At 34.1% G+C, this 17,901-nt stretch overlaps 1 protein-coding gene across 7 annotated transcripts in view; it reads right to left on the reverse strand.

Annotated features, from left to right (window-relative positions):
* Positions 1-17,901, reverse strand: part of LOC127861575 (centrosome and spindle pole associated protein 1-like) — a 152,112-nt gene that overhangs the window by 120,857 nt on the left and 13,354 nt on the right. For all 7 annotated transcript variants that reach the window (XM_052400174.1, XM_052400180.1, XM_052400175.1 and 4 more), the window contains exons 7-9: positions 7,260-7,385; positions 5,522-6,022; positions 3,015-3,170 (exon numbers count right to left, since the gene is read on the reverse strand). In XM_052400174.1, coding sequence (XP_052256134.1) covers positions 3,015-3,170; positions 5,522-6,022; positions 7,260-7,385 — 783 coding nt within the window. The remainder of the gene's footprint in view (positions 1-3,014; positions 3,171-5,521; positions 6,023-7,259; positions 7,386-17,901) is intronic.

Here is a 17,901-nt window from a genome sequence, read left to right on the forward strand (position 1 = left end):
ATGAAAGAGTTTAGTCAGTCATTGCATTGTTCCTGGGAAATGTAGCTCCAAGTATACAAATATTTACACACTAACTCTGCTTATAAAACTAACTTTTTAAATGTTCTGGACAGGTATATGTCATAATGTGTATGTATCATTATTTACAGCATACATGCATTGAAACTAACTCACTGAATTGGATGTTCTGAAAAAAGTCAAAGAACATGTGTTGAATTTTCAGTATCTCAAATTAATTTTAATGTTACAGAGTAGTAATACACATTATTGAAAGTCATTATTTTCAATAGGCTTGTCAGATACAATTCTGGATACATAAAATCAAACAAATTTGTGTAATAATATTTCAGCAGGTATTACATGATTCTCTTGGTACAAATCTATTGTCTTCCAAGAATATTAATAAAATATTTACTTATACATGAACTGAATACCATACAAATAGATTGATGCCTCATGTAAACAATAACAAATGCTCACTGGTTTTATATTGCTATTGGCAAAATTATGTTTATTATAAAAATGGTTTGTTAATTTGTAACATTAATTGCTAAGTGTCTTAACAAAAATAAGTGTGAAGTTCACCAACATTGACAAACCTGTAAAAAAAATGTGAGCAAACACAAGAGGACCAAGATAGCTCAACTTTGTAATGGAGCGTGGCCAGTTTTGACCCCAGAGACATGATTTAATGTGTCAAACAAATGTAAGAACCACAATCTGATGTAAACACTGAATATCAAAGCAGGGTGCTTTCAAGTTTCAGAAAGAAAAAAGTTAGTATGCAATACAATTCAATAAGAGATGACCCTGAGGGTCCTTGAATGCTCACCTGAAAAACTGTAGAAAATAAATAAAAATAAAGCCCCTGACTTGGAGCTACTTTTAACAACAGAGGCAAAATTTGGAACATATCTGGTTAAATGTCTCTCATAGCTCACACAACTTAACAGGTGTGGCAAATTTTGACAGCAGTGACATTGTTATGTAAGTCTTTATAAATCTATATAAATGATATGACCCCTGGAGCATGGCATGTTTTGACTCTAGGGGTATGTTTAAACAAGGAAAGTAGAGGACCACTTTAGGTTGCTACACACAATATATTTAACAACTGAATAATGCCCTTTCTGGGAAGAGATTTTATTGGATCTTTAGTATTCTATTCTAAGCTCTGGTTTGAACATTTTTAAAGAGGTTCACCAAAAGATCATTCCTTTTAAATTTTGTTAAAATCTGCACAATTGTTAAGGTGAATATTTTGTTTTAATAACAAGTCTAACTATGATGCACAACAGACAAAAACTGGTCCCAAAATCTCGATCTGAGAAATTCACAGGTGAGCTGGAGAATTTCATTTCAACAAGTTTGCTTTTTCACACAATTAGCTGGATTCCACCACCAACTGTTGTTACTGCTACATTAGTTGGAATAGAAGAAGTGTCATCATGAAGAGAGTAAAAAATGAAATTTAATCTACAAAGAGGTTGATGTATTTTTTTTGTTATTCGGTTTAAAAACGATGCACCAAAAACTATTGCTTAACATAAAAAGGCAGATTTATAAATAACAAAATAATTCTTCTGGTTATTACCTGAAAGCATTAACATCCTTTTTAATCAATTGCATAGATATTCAAGTTGCACACAAAAATATTAAACAAGTGTTCCTCAAATCTAATGCAAAATCACAACAACATTTTCCAAAAATACAATTGAGGAAATATAGTAAGCCATCTTCCAAGAAAGTTCACAGGAAAATACAATACCCATTGCATCAGGAAGTGTCATCATAATAATATTGCATTATTATTTCAAGTTTTTCAAATAATTATAATAGGTTTTTATTGAAAAAATTAATTCTGTAACTAGCAGAATGTTTGAAAGAAAACTGGTGATTTGCTTTAGATTTTGTATTAGTGAAAATATCTTTTAAGTGTTATTTATTAATCAATGTAAAATATTATCTATCACTAACTGTTATTACTAAAAGCGTAACATATGAAATGGCTTTAAAAATTAAACAAAGAGTCCTTATGCGTAAGAGTATTAAATCTTCTAGAAAAAAAACGACAAACAAATACCACCAGACCCCAGATCACTAGACTCCCAGAGCCAGAAAGGGCTACCTGTTGCAAGAGTTCATTATATTCTTGCTGCCTCTCAACCTCTAGGAGGCGCTTTTTCTCGCTGTACCTCTGCTGATCAAGAGGTAAGCCCTGGCGCAAATGCTCTGGCGTGGGCTCTTTCACACGTAAAGAGTGCGGATTCTATGACAGTCACATGTGACTTGCTTAAAACATTTCTGATTAAGATGATACATTATGGTTCAGTGCTAAACAATATTATGTGCTTAAGACTTCTATAGAAGTTACAACAGCTTCGCCCTCAACTCTCATCATAGAGTGCTTACTGTTAAAGCTACCCTTGGATCTCTTTGTTAGCAAATATTGAGTATACATATTGCATGTCTTGAATTTAAAAGGGACAAACACTTACAAGCAATATTTCACTATTGTCATAAGCCTATTGCAATATAACATGAACAGTGAATATGTGGGCCCAGATACTAAAATGATCAACAACCAGTTACGCTAATGGTCTGTTAATTTAGAATGAAAATTAAAGAAGAAATTATCAAACATTTTGAAAAAATTTAAGCATGCTAATACATGGACAGTAAAATCACAGTCAGATAATGTATGTTTCATTTGCATCAAAGTCCTCATACAAAATGCTTAATTTACCATAAAGAGTGTTTAGCTTCTGGGCTCTGATCTAGCCTGGGCTCTGATCTAGCCTGTGCTCTGATATAGCCTGGGCTCTGATCTTGCCAGAGCTCTGATCTAGCCTGGGCTCTGATCTAGTCTAGGCTCTGATCTAGCCTGGACTCTAATTTAGCCTGGGCTTGGATCTAGCCTGGGCTCTGATTAAGCCTGGGCTCTGTTCTAGCCCTAGCATCGATCTAGCCCGGGCTCTAATTTAGCCTGAGCTCTGATTAAACCAAGTACACACCTTGGCAAGATACTCGTTGTACTCCCGCTTTCTCTCTTCCTCAAGTCTCTGGCGGGGACTGTCATCTGTCAAGGGCAGACCTCCTTGCTGGGCCGCAGCCAGTCTCTGGTCCTCAGCCACCTGGCGCCGGTACTCTTCCTGCAGGATCAGCTGGCGCTGGGAACCAGAGAGTTAATAAGTGGTACATAGTGGGGAATACGAGAGATCTTAAGTGGTACACAGTGAGAAATCAAAGAGAAAATAAGTAGTTCACAGTGGGAAATACGAGTAATAATAAGTGGTACACAGTGGGAAATCAGAGAAAAAAGCTGTAGTCTACAGAGTGAGATCAAAGAGACAAGTAGTAGCACACAGTGGAAAATCAGAGAGGCATTTTGTAGCAAACAGTGGAAAATCAGAGAGACCTTAAGTAGAAAACAGTGGAAAATCAGAGACACATTGAGTAGTAAACAGTGGAAAATCAGCGACATTTAAAACCTAACAGTGGAAAATCAAAGAAAAATTTAGTAGTAAACAGTGGAAAATCAAAAAGACATTTAGTAGTAAACAGTGGTAAATCAGAGAGACCTTTAGTAGTAAACAGTGGAAAATCAGAGACATTTAGTAGTAAACAGTCGAATATCAGAGAGACATTTATAGCAGTAAACAGTGGAAAATCAGAGAGACCTTAAGTAGTAAACAATGGAAAATCAGAGAGACCTTTAGTAGTAAACAGTGGAAAATCAAAAAGACATTTAGTAGTAAACAGTGGAAAAGCAGTGAGACCTTAAGTAGTAAACAGTTAAAAATCAAAAAGACATTTAGTAGTAAACAGTGGAAAAGCAGAGACCTTAAGTAGTAAACAGTGGAAAATCAGAGAGACCTTAAGTAGTAAACAGTTAAAAATCAGAGAGACATTTAGTAGTAAACAGTGGAATATCAAAGAGAAATTTAGAAGCACCATGTGGAAATCAGAGACAATAGTAGTATACATAGGAGAATCAGAGAAATTTAGCATTTCTACATTTTATAAATTCTGGAGCACCTGCAATTTCTTCACTGGCATTCTAATTGATTATATGCTATTTTCTTATTGTTTTTATAACAGTCTACAGTCGAATCTTGAAGGCTCGAACTGGTTTTGCAAAAATTTCCAGATGTTTCAAAGTCACCTCGAAGAATGATGCAATTTTTTCTTGAAACATTTATTTATTTGTTTCATTTGGCTTGTATTCATGAGGCTCAAACTTTCTGAGGAATAAAAGTGTTTGCTCAGTTTTCTAATAGGCAGGAGGCAACTGTATTTAGCTTTAATGGTTATTGCATTTGTGACTGATGCAGTAGATAAATGTAACTGTGACATGTGCTTAACAAATATTTTAAATTCATAGTAAAGATGACAATGAATATTTGGAAATAAAGAGTTCAATGTGCACAACAATTCACACATCATAAGTAGGGAACAAATGAAATGCATAGGAATCAAACCAGTCATAACATCGAACAGAAAAAGTAGAAATAACAAAAAACAACATTAAAATAACAGATTATCAAAGCAAATATCAGTTCCTGCCCAGCCATTGCCAACTGTGCATTTAACAAGAAATTATAATTATTGAAGAATATTAATCTTAATAAACAAATAGTGTATGCTAATAATTTACTTTATTGAATAAAACAGCATTAAAAAAAAACCAATGTAAATACTTTAGTGAGCTTTAAATTACTTAATACAAATAATTGAAAAGTTGCACAGATTTTGTTAACAATTAACACTTTTCACATGAATCAATTAATGCAATATATCTACAAGACTGCATGTGAAGGAAAACCAAACACTTGCACCCAAACAGCAAGCCCACACTACAGTACTAGTAATGAGTGCAATTCTGTGCAATTAAAGGCAATAATGCCAATAGTAACTACCCCTCAAAAAGATAGATCTAGAAGTCGGATTCTTGCACAAAATGACTTAAGTACCCAGAATACACAAATATGATATAGGTCTTTATCTTTAGCAGGATCACAGCAAGGGAACCTTTCCATTTTGAGGCCCACCCATTTAAAATATGTCCTACCCTTCTTGTCCCTTTTTCATTTGTTCAATGTTCTTGTAGATAGTGACAGGTTATTATTTGATAGTGAAGATTGTATGGGGTGAACATGAAGTATAACTTGATATTCACTCAAATAAAGAATTTTTCTAATAATAGGAATTCTGGTCCCACAAAACAATTTTACCCTAAAAGTTAACTGCAGGAAATCCATGCTGCAATAATTTCTTGTGAAAATGAGGCGAAACAAGCCACAAAAACACATACATGCAAAAGTCAGGAGCAATAATGTATACATGGTGATTTGAATAATACATACATTTTTACTACATACAGGCAATGGATAAAAAATCTAAAGCTAACAAAAGTATATATGATGTTACATGAGCAGCCTACATAATAATACACTCTAGAGGCATGCATAACACTGGCTAAAACATACTTCAACTATCCAGGCTAGCCAGAAAGGAATACCTTTTCCAAATCTTTCAAAACTGCATTTTGTGAGGATCTGTGTCTTTCTATCGGAGGTGAAAATGACCTTGACCTTCGCACATCCAAGGGTGGAGACAGTTTGTTCTCGTTGTACCATTGGTACTTCTCTTTTTCATCCAGACTTCTGCCTCTCTGATGACTGGGGTCATGCCTTTCACTTGGTCGACCTCTCCGTTCAAACAACCTTTCATCATTACCATGACGATGACCTTCATCATGTACATCACCATTTTCTAGAAAAACAGGTTGTTGCTGCTGGGGGTCAAGGTCTCTGCGTGGGCTCACATGAGGCATATCCATGACCCTTTCTTTAATTTGATATCCTTGACCTTGAATAGACCTTTGAGGGGCTGAAGGGTGTGGGCGTTCATCATACAACTTATGGGGTGGTCCAGAAAGTTTGAGTTTCTGTCCTTGTGCAGTAAGGTCAGGTATATGACCCATCTGTCGTGCTTTGTAAAGAAGCTTCTCTCTTTGTTGCTGTAAAAGTTAGAGGTCTTGAATGTAACATCTACAATTACTATCTTTTTTACACCTAACATATGTAAACATGATCTGTAAGTGCATTGCTACCTAGTTAAAGGTCTTTTATAGATGGACCATATTTTTTGGACTACTAACAAAACATCTCCCCTCAGCATTTAAATGTTTAAAGTATATAGGAGACACTTCAACCTTAAAATTGTGTGGATTGTTTTTATTTACACCTTAGGTTTTAGCATTCATGTTATCATTTTGAGCCTACATGAGCACTTTGGATAAAAATCTTTTAAGAAATGTTTTTGGTTTGTTGTAAATTATGGGATAAGTCTTATTTTAAGCTCGGCCTCAAACCAGTTTAAACCCCAATACTTTTGCATTGACCATTCAAAGGCTGATCCCAGTCTTAATCATTTTATGCTTAACGCTTTTGTTCCATAATATAAGTAGTTAACAAGAGCACCGCATAACGGGTGCCACGCTCGGCTGCGAAAGCTTGTCAGAATTTTTTTTCTCTTTTTTTCTAGAGGTCACAGTGACCTTGACCTTTGACCCAAAATGGGTGTGGCATGTAGAACTCATCATCGTGCATCTACATATGAAGTTTCAAAGTTGTAGGTGAAAGCACTTTGATTTTAGAAGCAATGTTAAGGTTTTTGTTAAAGTTTTATATAAGAGGTCACAGTGACCTTGACCTTTGACCTAGTGACCCAAAAATGGGTGTGGCATGTAGAACTCATCAAGGTGCAACTACATATGAAGTTTCAAAGTTGTTGGTGGAAACACTTTGATTTTAGAGCCTATGTTAAAGTTTAATATTAGAGGTCACAGTGACCTTAACCTTTGACCTAGTGACTCAAAAATGGGTATGGCGTGTAGAACTCATCAAGGTGCATCTACATATGAAGTTTCAAAGTTGTAGGTGGAAGCACTTTGATTTTAGAGCCAATGTTAAGGTTTTAGCACGACGCCTACGGCGGCTATGACAATAGCTCGGGTTTTCTCCGAAAACAGCCTCGCTTAAAATCCAAGAATTTCTCTCACGACAAAGTCTCTGGTGATTTCATTGTATACTTTATTTGAAACATAATAATACTATACAACAATGATTAGTTTTTTTATCAATACCATTTTTTCACCATAAGTAAGTTGAAAATACAATCAATAATATTGTTCCCATGGAAAAGCTTAGCAAATATGTGTGAACTATTTTCATCTCAGCAAGCCTGGCAAGTACCTTTTCCAGCTCTTGCTTATATGCAGCATTCTTCTCACGTACAGCTTTGTCTCGTTCTGATTGGTCAGGCCCCACAAACATCCCATCCTCTGGCGTGACAATATGCCTTGAGGCTTGGGCCTTTCTCTATTTACATCATCAAAATAGGCAACATCCAATTTTGGCAACAATATTATTATCTTTTAATAGAGAAAACTGCTCAATTGAAGAAAATTTAAAATCATTAACATTGTGCTCAACAAATATAATCAGATTATTTATATGAAATCTAAGAAGCAAATGATGCAAAACATGAATTTTGCACATTTTAGAGCTTAAGTCATAACAATATTTATTGTAGGAAGATTTAAAGAAATCTTTCATTATTTATTGTCAAACAAAATAACTGTAGTACAAAAACTTATTTATTAAGTGTATTCAATCAAATACAAAAGGCCCTTTCCAAAACTAGGTAACCTCTCTTGGATGTTATCTCTCTTTATTGCAAATATGTCATTACCTACAGTTCATTATCAACTTGCTGTAACTTACATGTAGTTCATATCTATACATTTTTTGTATGCAACTTTTGTTCACATTGAACATAACTCTTAATAACAAAACTGCTGATGATAGTTTCTACTGTGAGAAAACTGATTTGATAAATTAGTTCTTTGACATTAAATCATTTTAAGACTCAAACTTAAACGTAAGGAATTCTTGCCAAAAATAAATTTTGGTAGATATTTGGTATGTAAGTACATATAAATAAGTCAAACAATCGATAAAAGCTACCGGAAGTGACAAAGCGGACATCACTACTAATTATGCAAGTGAAGTTACATTGTTTTTGGAAAAGGCCTATAAAATATTGTATACATGAAACACATTTTTCATGGAGACAATTATTAAAAGTTACACAACAACAACAAAATTAGTACAAGCAAGATTAAATGGGTGTTCAATTATAGTTCTATCAGCTCTTATGTGTGCTACATAAAGATAAATAACTACTGCAGTCTATTTTTGAAATTTGATATTTTTATTAAAACATCCAAAAAATTAGACCAAGAAGACTTAATTATGAACACTATCTTTATATTTAATGGATATCAATGGATATTTGACCTATTAATATGGAAGAATTTAATTAAAACACAGATTGACGTTGAGAGCTATCTTTAATACTAAATTGTTGTCAATATAATTAATGGATGTTCAATTATACAGTAGCATCAAAACATGTCAAAAGACAGCACGTCACTTGACTATTCTTCCCTCTTGATTGTACGTATAATGTACATCTTCTGTTACTCAAATGATAAAACATCTTCTTAGTTGACTATTTGTAGAAATTATAAAGAACATGCAATCTTAAAGCTAATAAGAGCTGTCAGAAGACAGCGCGCTCGACTTTTCGAGTGCTTGACAGTATAACGTAAGCAATAATAGGGCAATTGGTTATATTCAATAATGTCAAGGTAATATAGTCATATTCAAACTGATAGAGGACCATAATTGAAACCTATTGATCGCTTATGTTTTAAAGAAGTGGTACATTATAGATGATTCTGAGTTCGAGTATATTTTCAGCAATCTATTGAACATTTGTAAAGACATAAAAACAAACTAATAAGATTATATTTCAAGTTTGATAGCAATATCTTAGGTGGGATGGTTGGATGGTCTTTAAAAAATAAAATAATAAAAATAAATATTTGTGTTTTTTACCATGTTTAAAAAACAACAAGAGATGTGTTTGTCAGAAACACAATGCCCCCTATTGCGCGGCTTTGAAGCCATATATTTGACCTTTGACCTTGAAGGATGACCTTGACCTTTCACCACTCAAAATGTGCAGCTCCATGAGATACATATGCATGCCAATTACCAAGTTGCTATCTTCAATAATGCAAAAGTTATTGCAAATCTTTAACCAAGGTTAACACAATGAATGAATGAATGACAGACAGACAGAAAGACAGACCAAAAACAATATGCCCCGATCTTTCGATCTGGGGACATAACAATTATTTTTGTGGGGGTGTGGAGAGGGAGAACAGTATGGGGGTGTGGTTATTTATTAAATGATATTTAAAAAATAAGGGGAAAAAAAAAATTATTTTTTTTTTTTTTATGGGGGGGGGGGGGGGGGGGATTCTGGGGTGGGGTGTGTGGGATGGTTTGGGTGGAGTCCATTGTGGTATGTCAGGTAAGTGTTGTTTTGTCTTAGTATCAATCAAATCTGATCATAAATAAAGAAGTTATGGCAATTCTCGCACAATTTATTTATTTGACCTTGACATTCAAGGTCATTCAAAAGGTCAAGGTCAAATTCAACTTCCCAGGTACAGTGCCCTCATGATAGTAAGAAAATATTTGAAGTTTGAAAGCAATAGCCTTAATACTTTAGAAGTAAAGTGCATCTAAACACAAAATTTAACAAAATATTGAAAGTTACTTAGTTAAGATTTAAAGGGCCATAATTTTGTCAAAATGCAAACAAGAGTTATGCCACTTGTGCTGTACCGTCCCTTTATGACAGTTAGCGAGTGTTCCAGGTCTGAAAGCAATAGCTATGATACTCTAGGAGTAAAATGGACCCAAACACAAAACTTAACTAAATTTTCATTTTCTAAGTATAAAACGGGCAATAATTATGTCAAAATGCCAGTCAGAGTTACATAAATTTGCCTGCATAGTCCCCTTATGATAGTTTGTAAGTGTTGCAAGTATGAAAGCGATAGCTTTGATGCTTTAGGAATAAAGTGGACCTAAACACAAAACTTAACAAAATTTTCAATTTTCTAAGTATAAAAAGGGGCATAACTCTAAAAAATAATGCTGACAGAGTTAGGCACATTGACCTACACAATTGTCTTGTTGTCATAAAGAAGTATTCCAAGTTTGCTTTAATTATCTTTGATAGTGATAAAGTAGTATAGCTCTCATTTTTTCTTCGTAAAGTCGAGCTTATAATTAATAAATTAAAACAACAAGAGGATCATTGGCGCTCACCTCAGACTGGAGGAAACTAAACTATCCTCAAAAAGTGAAGTTCAGAATAATAAAAGAACTTTATGAAACATTTATATTTAATCTCTTGGCACATTTTCAATTTCCAACTTGACTGAAATATAATTGCCAAAAATGTTCTGACCAAGCTTAAGGGAGATTTTACTTTGAGAGTGTTAACAAGCTTTTTTCTTTAATTTGACCTAATGACCTAGATTTTACCTTATATGACCCATTTTTGAACAGTCATGAAGATTGGGATATAAATGTAGCCTCTAAAGAATTGACGAGGTAAACATTGACGACAGACTATGCTTGACAGCCACACGCAAAAAAGACGAGAACAGGCGATAGCAAAAGCTCACCATGAGCATGTTGTGCTCAGGTGCCCACAAACAGGGGTAACACTTTATGCCTTCTACGATTATCATGGTGGGGGCATAATTCTGCTAAATTGCCTATCAGACTTATAGAACTGTGTCATTTACCTCAGACAATGACCCAAAACCGGTGTCAAGTTTCAATTGAATGCCTGAAGCAGAAACAGCGATGTGAAGATGTGGCACCTTTACCTTATCCAGAGCATTATGCATAAGCTGACTTTTGGGTGAGTAGTACATCTAAGACTATTTATGTCTTGTTCTGAGAAAATTGGGCTTAATGCATGTGCCTAAAGTTTCGTCCCAGATTAGCCTGTGCAGTCCGCATAGGCTAATCTGGGACGACACTTTCCGCTTAAACTAGATTTTTGGTAAAAAAGGACTTCCTTTAAACGAAAAATACCATTAAAGCGGAAAGTGTCGCCCCTGATAAGCCTGTGTGGACAGCACAGGCTAATCTGGGATGACACTTTACGCACATGCATTAAGCCCAGTTTTCTCAGAACAATGCTCATTTGGTGACCAGTTGAGCTAAAACTGCTTCAAGATTATCTTTCCGATGTAGATGTTGACTATGGTCACAACATAAAAGCTTGCTAATATTTCAGACTACATGTATACAGCATACACTTCAGCCCTTTTTTTAAATTACGAATTGTGTCAAACATTCAGTTAAACCATTATTGATCTTGGTTCTGAGCTTTCTATATAGCACACTGTCTAAAATCCTTATCTGCCAAACATCAATTCCATTTCAAAATGTAGAACTTCCTAGCAATCATCGATCCACTAAGAAATCAATCCATACATCTCACATCTCAATCGGGTAAAGAACAACAGATCATGATTTGTGATTTAATTAAAATGTCTCTATTCTTAAAAAGATATATGACATTGATATTTCATTTGTTTTTTCCAGACTTTGAAATCTGCAAATACTAGACCAAAGGCAAGGCATGTGTCTGTCATACAGCTATCATTTCAGGTCCATTAAAGAAAGATCTAGGATTACAAAATTAGGAACTGGTGAGCAAGGTGAAAAGACAGTCTAGTCTTGTTACATATTTACAACAAATAACTATATAAATAAATACTTTGAGTATAAAACAAAATGTGAAAGTTCAAGTACCTGTGGCTAAATGCAAGGAATTGGTTAGTCTTTCACTTGTTATTATGGTATTAAAACATATTCTTTTCATTTGTCATTGAACATTGACATGTTTTTTAATCTGAAAGGGTTTCCATAATTTTGCAATTACATGTAGCTCCAAATCGTTCCCAAGAATTCAATAAAGCATACCCCTTCTCAAAATAAAATGCACCTTTTAACAAAATAATCTTTAAAAAGTGTATTTTTTCTGCATTTTTACCGAAAAGTGTATTTTTTCTGCATTTTTTTTATAATTAAGTGCACTAAAGTGCATTTTTTTCTGTATTTTCATTATCTTTAAGTGTATTTTACTGTACTTTAAGTGTATCTTCTGTAGACAAAGTGCATCTTTTTATGCAATAAGTGCATTTTTTAATGAAGTGCATTTTTTGTGCATATTAGTGTATCTTCTGATTTGCAAAAACAATATTATTTCTGTACAAGTGTTAAAGTTTTAGTGCATCTTCATAAACAAGAGCACCGCCTTGCGGGTGCAGACCGCTCATCTATTTTCTTTTTAAAGGTGAAGGGACTCTCAATTTCAATCACAAAGGAGGGAGAGGTGGAGTGAAGAGGGGTGTATAGTGTGGGGTTGTGGACATTTATTACATTATCTTCCAAAAATGCGGAAAAAAAATGCAAAAAAAAAAATCGGGGGTGGGGGGGGAGTTGGTGTTGGGAGCTGATTCTTGGGTGCGATGGTTGGACGGTATTTCAAAAATAAAATGATAAAAATTAATATTTGTGTTTTTTAACCGTTTCAAAAAAAAAAAAAAAATTGGGGAGGTGGGGTGGGGGGGTATAGTGTGAGGGTGTGGTGGTCATTTGTGAGATGATCTAAAAAAAAAATAAAAAAATAGGGGGGGATTCAGGGGGGGGGGGGGGGGAAGGGGGAGGGCATGGGGAATGGTTTGGGTGGAGTCTATTGTGGTATGTCAGGTAAGAGTAGTTTTGTAAAAGTATCAATCAAATCTAATCATAAATAAAGAAGTTATCGCAATTTTAGTAAAATTTAATAATTTGACCTTGAGAGTCAAGGTCATTCAATGGTCAAGGTAAAATTCAACTTGCCAGGTACAGCTGTAACCTCATGATAGCATGAAAGTATTTGAAGTTTGAAAGCAATAGCCTTGATACTTTAGAAGTAAAGTGGATCGAAACACAAAATTCAACCATATATTCAAAGTTACTAAGTCAAAAAAGGGCCATAATTCTGTAAAAATGACAACCAGAGTTATGCAACTTGTCCTTTTACTGTACCCTTATGATAGTTTGCAAGTGTTCCAAGTATGAAAGCAATATCTATGATACTTTAGGGGTAAAGTGGACCAAAACACAAAACCTAACCAAATTTTCAATTTTCTAAGTATACAGGGCCCATAATTCCGTCCAAATGCCAGTCAGAGTTACATAACTTTGCCTGCACAGTCCCCTTATGATAGTTAATAAGTGTTGCAAGTATAAAAGTAATAGCTTTGATACTGTAGGAATAAAGTGGACCTAAACACAAAACTTAACCAAATTTTCAATTTTCTAAGTATAAAAAGGGCACATAATTCTGTCAAAATGCCAGTCAGAGTTACAAAACTTTGCCTGCACAGTCCCCTTATGATAGTTAGTAAATGTTGCAAGTATGAAAGCAATAGCTTTGATACTTAAGGAATAAAATGGACCTAAACACAAAACTTAACCAAAATTTTCAATTTTCTAAGTATAAAAAGCACACATTATTCTGTCAAAATGCACGCCAGAGTTATCTAACTTTCTAGCTTATCTAGCCTGCCCAGTCCCCTCATGATAGTAAGTAAGTGTACCAAGTTTGAATGCAATAGCATTGATACTTTCTGAGAAAAGTGGACCTAAACGCAAAACTTAACCCGACACCGACGCCAACGCCGACGCCAAGGTGATGACAATAGCTCATAATTTTTTTTCAAAAATAGATGAGCTAAAAAGAGCAACACTATAGCTAATAACTGAAGTTAAAGGACAGAGATATAGTGTTTAATAGGAGGATTGTACTGAATTATTTTTTATCTTCACATAATGTTTATGGTCTTATTATTGCAATTTGTTTGCTCATCAAATATGTGAATCAGTAGAGCAGCTTTTAAAGGGAAAAGTACAACAGTTCAGGCTGTGGGTAAATAATTAAAAATATTAAAGTGTCAAAAATATTATGTGGGCTTGCCAGAATCAATTAAATCTCCACAACATAAAAAACAAGTATTTGAACTTTCTTACACTGATATTTAACCCAATTCAATTAATGTCTACCACATTGACTATTAACATACATTTAAAAAGACAATTGAAATAATATTTATAATATTATTATTATTTCCTAACACCATTCAGTATGTTATATTGAAATATTCACAATGAAATATAATATGCTAAGTGTGCTGTGTATTATTCAATAAATATCAGATAAGATCAGGATCATATAAGAGATCAATAAGCATCATAAACACTAATCCCTATCAGTGCTCCATCTAGCCAAAACAAAGGGGTGTTTATAGAATTTTGATTGGTTCTGGCACCATCTATTTGAAAGCAAACCACTTTTGATTGGTTGGAGCACAGCAAGTTATTTGGAGCACAGGAAGTTATTTTTTGTAAACAATTTGGTTTCAGCAACTTAAATTTAGCTAAATTTTTAGGTATAATTCAGCAACATTAAGACTTATAATTCTAGTGTCAAATGTCTTGAAATTCTTTCAGCACATGAAATATTGTGTGATGAAAACAATGTGTATTTACTACAATGTGTAAATCAACAATAAGTTTATTGCAAAGAAGATTCAAAGTGGGTGGTTTAAGTGATCAAGAACTGCCGTTCTTTTTTGGAATACTGAAAAACAGCTGTAACAGGTTTGTATTTTCATTTCTGCATCTCTTTTTAATTTAATTAATTATGATCATTATCATATTTATGTATTGTCACTGGGAAATGTAAATGGATGAGTAAATGTAATGAAATTTTAAGGAAAAAAACACCATTTGAATAATTATGGCTGTATTTTATGCTTATTGTCATCTTAAAATTTATTTATACCTATTTCTTGTCATTAATGACCAGATTTCTTTCCCCCATATTTAATAAAACCTTTTATATTTTATATTTGAAGGTTATACCCCAAGGTGAAATTTACATTGATCGGAAGATCCATTGGACAGAATGAGCATCATCGCCTGCCAAAAAAGGGAGCAAAAAGGAGACTACTTGATGTATGGACATGTATACCAGGTTTTACTCTGCAGGAGCAGGCCAACTTGAGGGGATCAGGAGTGGGAAACCGTGCCCTGTAGCTTGTCCTTGACCAAGAAAAGATGGATTTGTTGAGAGGTAAAACTATATAATAACGGTTATTGCAATTCAAAGACGTCACACTTCCGACCAGTCCACACAGCCAAAGAAGACCACATATATTAGAACATTTATAAACAATATTTTCAACCAAACGTAATTTCTTTAAATTATTTATGAAAAGCATTAAGTCACATGTGATCATGAGATTAAAATTGCAAAAATAAACAAACAAAAACAACAAGCCAACAAACTTGTTTTGATTTAAATTTATGATATTTATAGCAACTGTTGAACAAGATTACCATAACAGCAATATTTAACACTTACATTATAAAATATCTTTCAGGACCTGATCTCAAATGAGATCATGCACGAGAAGCGCCTCGCAGACAATGACAGTAGTATTCAGACCTGATCAGCCAATGAACTGCTCTATAAAGGGTTGTTTATGAATGCATTCTTTGTAAGGAACTGTGTATAACAACAAATATAGTGACAGGGGCTAAGCTGCTAAATATTATCAGCATGTATGCAGTGATTTTCTTTGGAAATTCAAAACAACCTGTACGTACTGGCTCTCAGAAGGGCATATTTTAGCGCAATAATGAAAAAAAAAAGGAAAATCTTAAAAATAAGGTATAGATTTATATAAATTTCATGAATACGGTTCATTTATCATATATAAGATCCAGAATATGATTGAATTAAATGTGCTGCTTTTGTCCATATTAAAAAGGGATTTGGAATTAATGTAATATATAAAAATCTAGTAAATGATAGGGAAAACATTTTAGCTTAAGGAGGGGAAAACTTTAATATTTTTGAAGCGGAAACCACTGGTATTTGGCTGTGAATCAGTTACCGGTAATCAGAGGGGAGAAAAATCACTGGTATGAGCTTGATATTTTAAGTTGTTAATTCCTGATAGGCAATAGCCTGTTTGAATCCTCTTTTATGTAGATATGTAAAATTTGTTTTTGTTTTTTAAGGTTTAACATTCTAATAAAAGTGTGTATGCACTAAAGTGTATTAATGCGCTTAAAAATTCACTTTTAATACTGTAAGGTGTATTATTTGTATGACCGGGAATGTACTCAAGTGTATTAATGCGCTTAAAAAAATCACTTTAAATTTTGTAAGGTGTATTATTTGTATCAGTGGAAATGCACTCAAGTGTGTTAATGAGCTTACAAAAATTCACTTTGAATACTCAATGAAGTGTTTAATTTGTATGTCTGGAAATGCACTCAAGTGTATTAATGCGCTTAAAAAATTCACTTTGAATACTCTATGAAGTGTATTATTTGTATGAGTTAAAATACACTCAAGTGTATTGATGCACTTGAAAGATTACTTTAGTTACTGATAAGTGTATTATTTGTATGACTGGAAATGCACTCAAGTTTATTAATGCGCTTACAAAAATCACTTTTAATTCTGTAATGTGTATTATTTGAATGACTGGAAATGCACTCAAGTGTATAAATGCGCTTAAAAAAAAATACTTTGACCATGAAGTGTATTATTTGTATGTCTTAAAATACACTCAAGTGTATAAATGCACTTAAAAATAAACTTAAGCGCACTTATTATCATAACAAACGAACTTAAGTGTATTATTTCGTGGAAATAAATACACTTAAATGTATAAACACACTAGTTAAAAGTGTTTTTTAACAGAATAAAATGCAATTGTTAAGCAAAAAATACGGTGCCAATAACATGCGCATTAAATGTGCATTTAATGCGCATTTAGTGCACTTTTTCGAGAAGGGACATTTCTAGCCTCAATTGAGTACACAACATCGGTATGCAGATTTCTAGCCACAATTGAGTACACAACATCAGTATACAGATTTCTAGCCTCAACTGAGTACACAACATCTGTATACAGATTTCTAGCCTCAACTGAGTACACAACATCGGTATACAGATTTCTAGCCTCAACAGGGAACACAGCATCGGTAAACAGATTTCTAAACTCAGCCAGCGGGGTACACAACATCGGTATAGAGATTTCTAGCCTCAACTGAGTAAAAAAACATCGGTACACAGATTTCTAGCCTCAACAGGGTACAGAACATAAGTAAACAGATTTATAAACTCAGCCAGCGGGGTACACAACATCGGTATACAGATTTCTAGCCTCAAGGGGTTCCAAACATCAGTATACAGATTTCTAGCCTCAACAGGGTACATTACATTGGTATACAGATTTGTAAACTCAGCCAGCTGGATACACAACATCTGTATACAGATTTCTAACCTCAAGGGGTTCCTAACATTAGTATACAGATTTCTAGCCTCAACAGGGTACATTACATTGATATACAGATTTATAAACTCAGCCAGCTGGATACACAACATAAGTATACAGATTTCTAGCCTCAGCGGGGCACACAAAATTGGTATACAGATTTCTTAACTCAGCCAGCAGGGTACACAACATCGGTATACAGATTTCTAGCTTCAAGGGGTTCCCAACATCGGTATACAGATTTCTAGCCTCAACAGGGTACATTACATTGGTATACAGATTTATAAACTCAGCCAGCTAGGTACACAACATCCGTATACAGATTTCTAGCCTCAACAGGGTACACAACATCGGTATACAGATTTCTAGCCTCAGCAGGGCACACAATATTGGTATACAGATTTCTAAACTCAGCCAGCAGGGTACACAACATCGGTATACAGATTTCTAGCCTCAACGGGGTACACAACATCGGTATACAGATTTCTAGCCTCAACGGGTACACAACAACGTTATACAGATTTCTAGCCTCAACAGGTACACAACAT

The sequence above is a fragment of the Dreissena polymorpha genome, chromosome 16, assembly GCF_020536995.1.
Source record: "Dreissena polymorpha isolate Duluth1 chromosome 16, UMN_Dpol_1.0, whole genome shotgun sequence".
In the NCBI taxonomy this organism is placed as follows: domain Eukaryota; kingdom Metazoa; phylum Mollusca; class Bivalvia; order Myida; family Dreissenidae; genus Dreissena; species Dreissena polymorpha.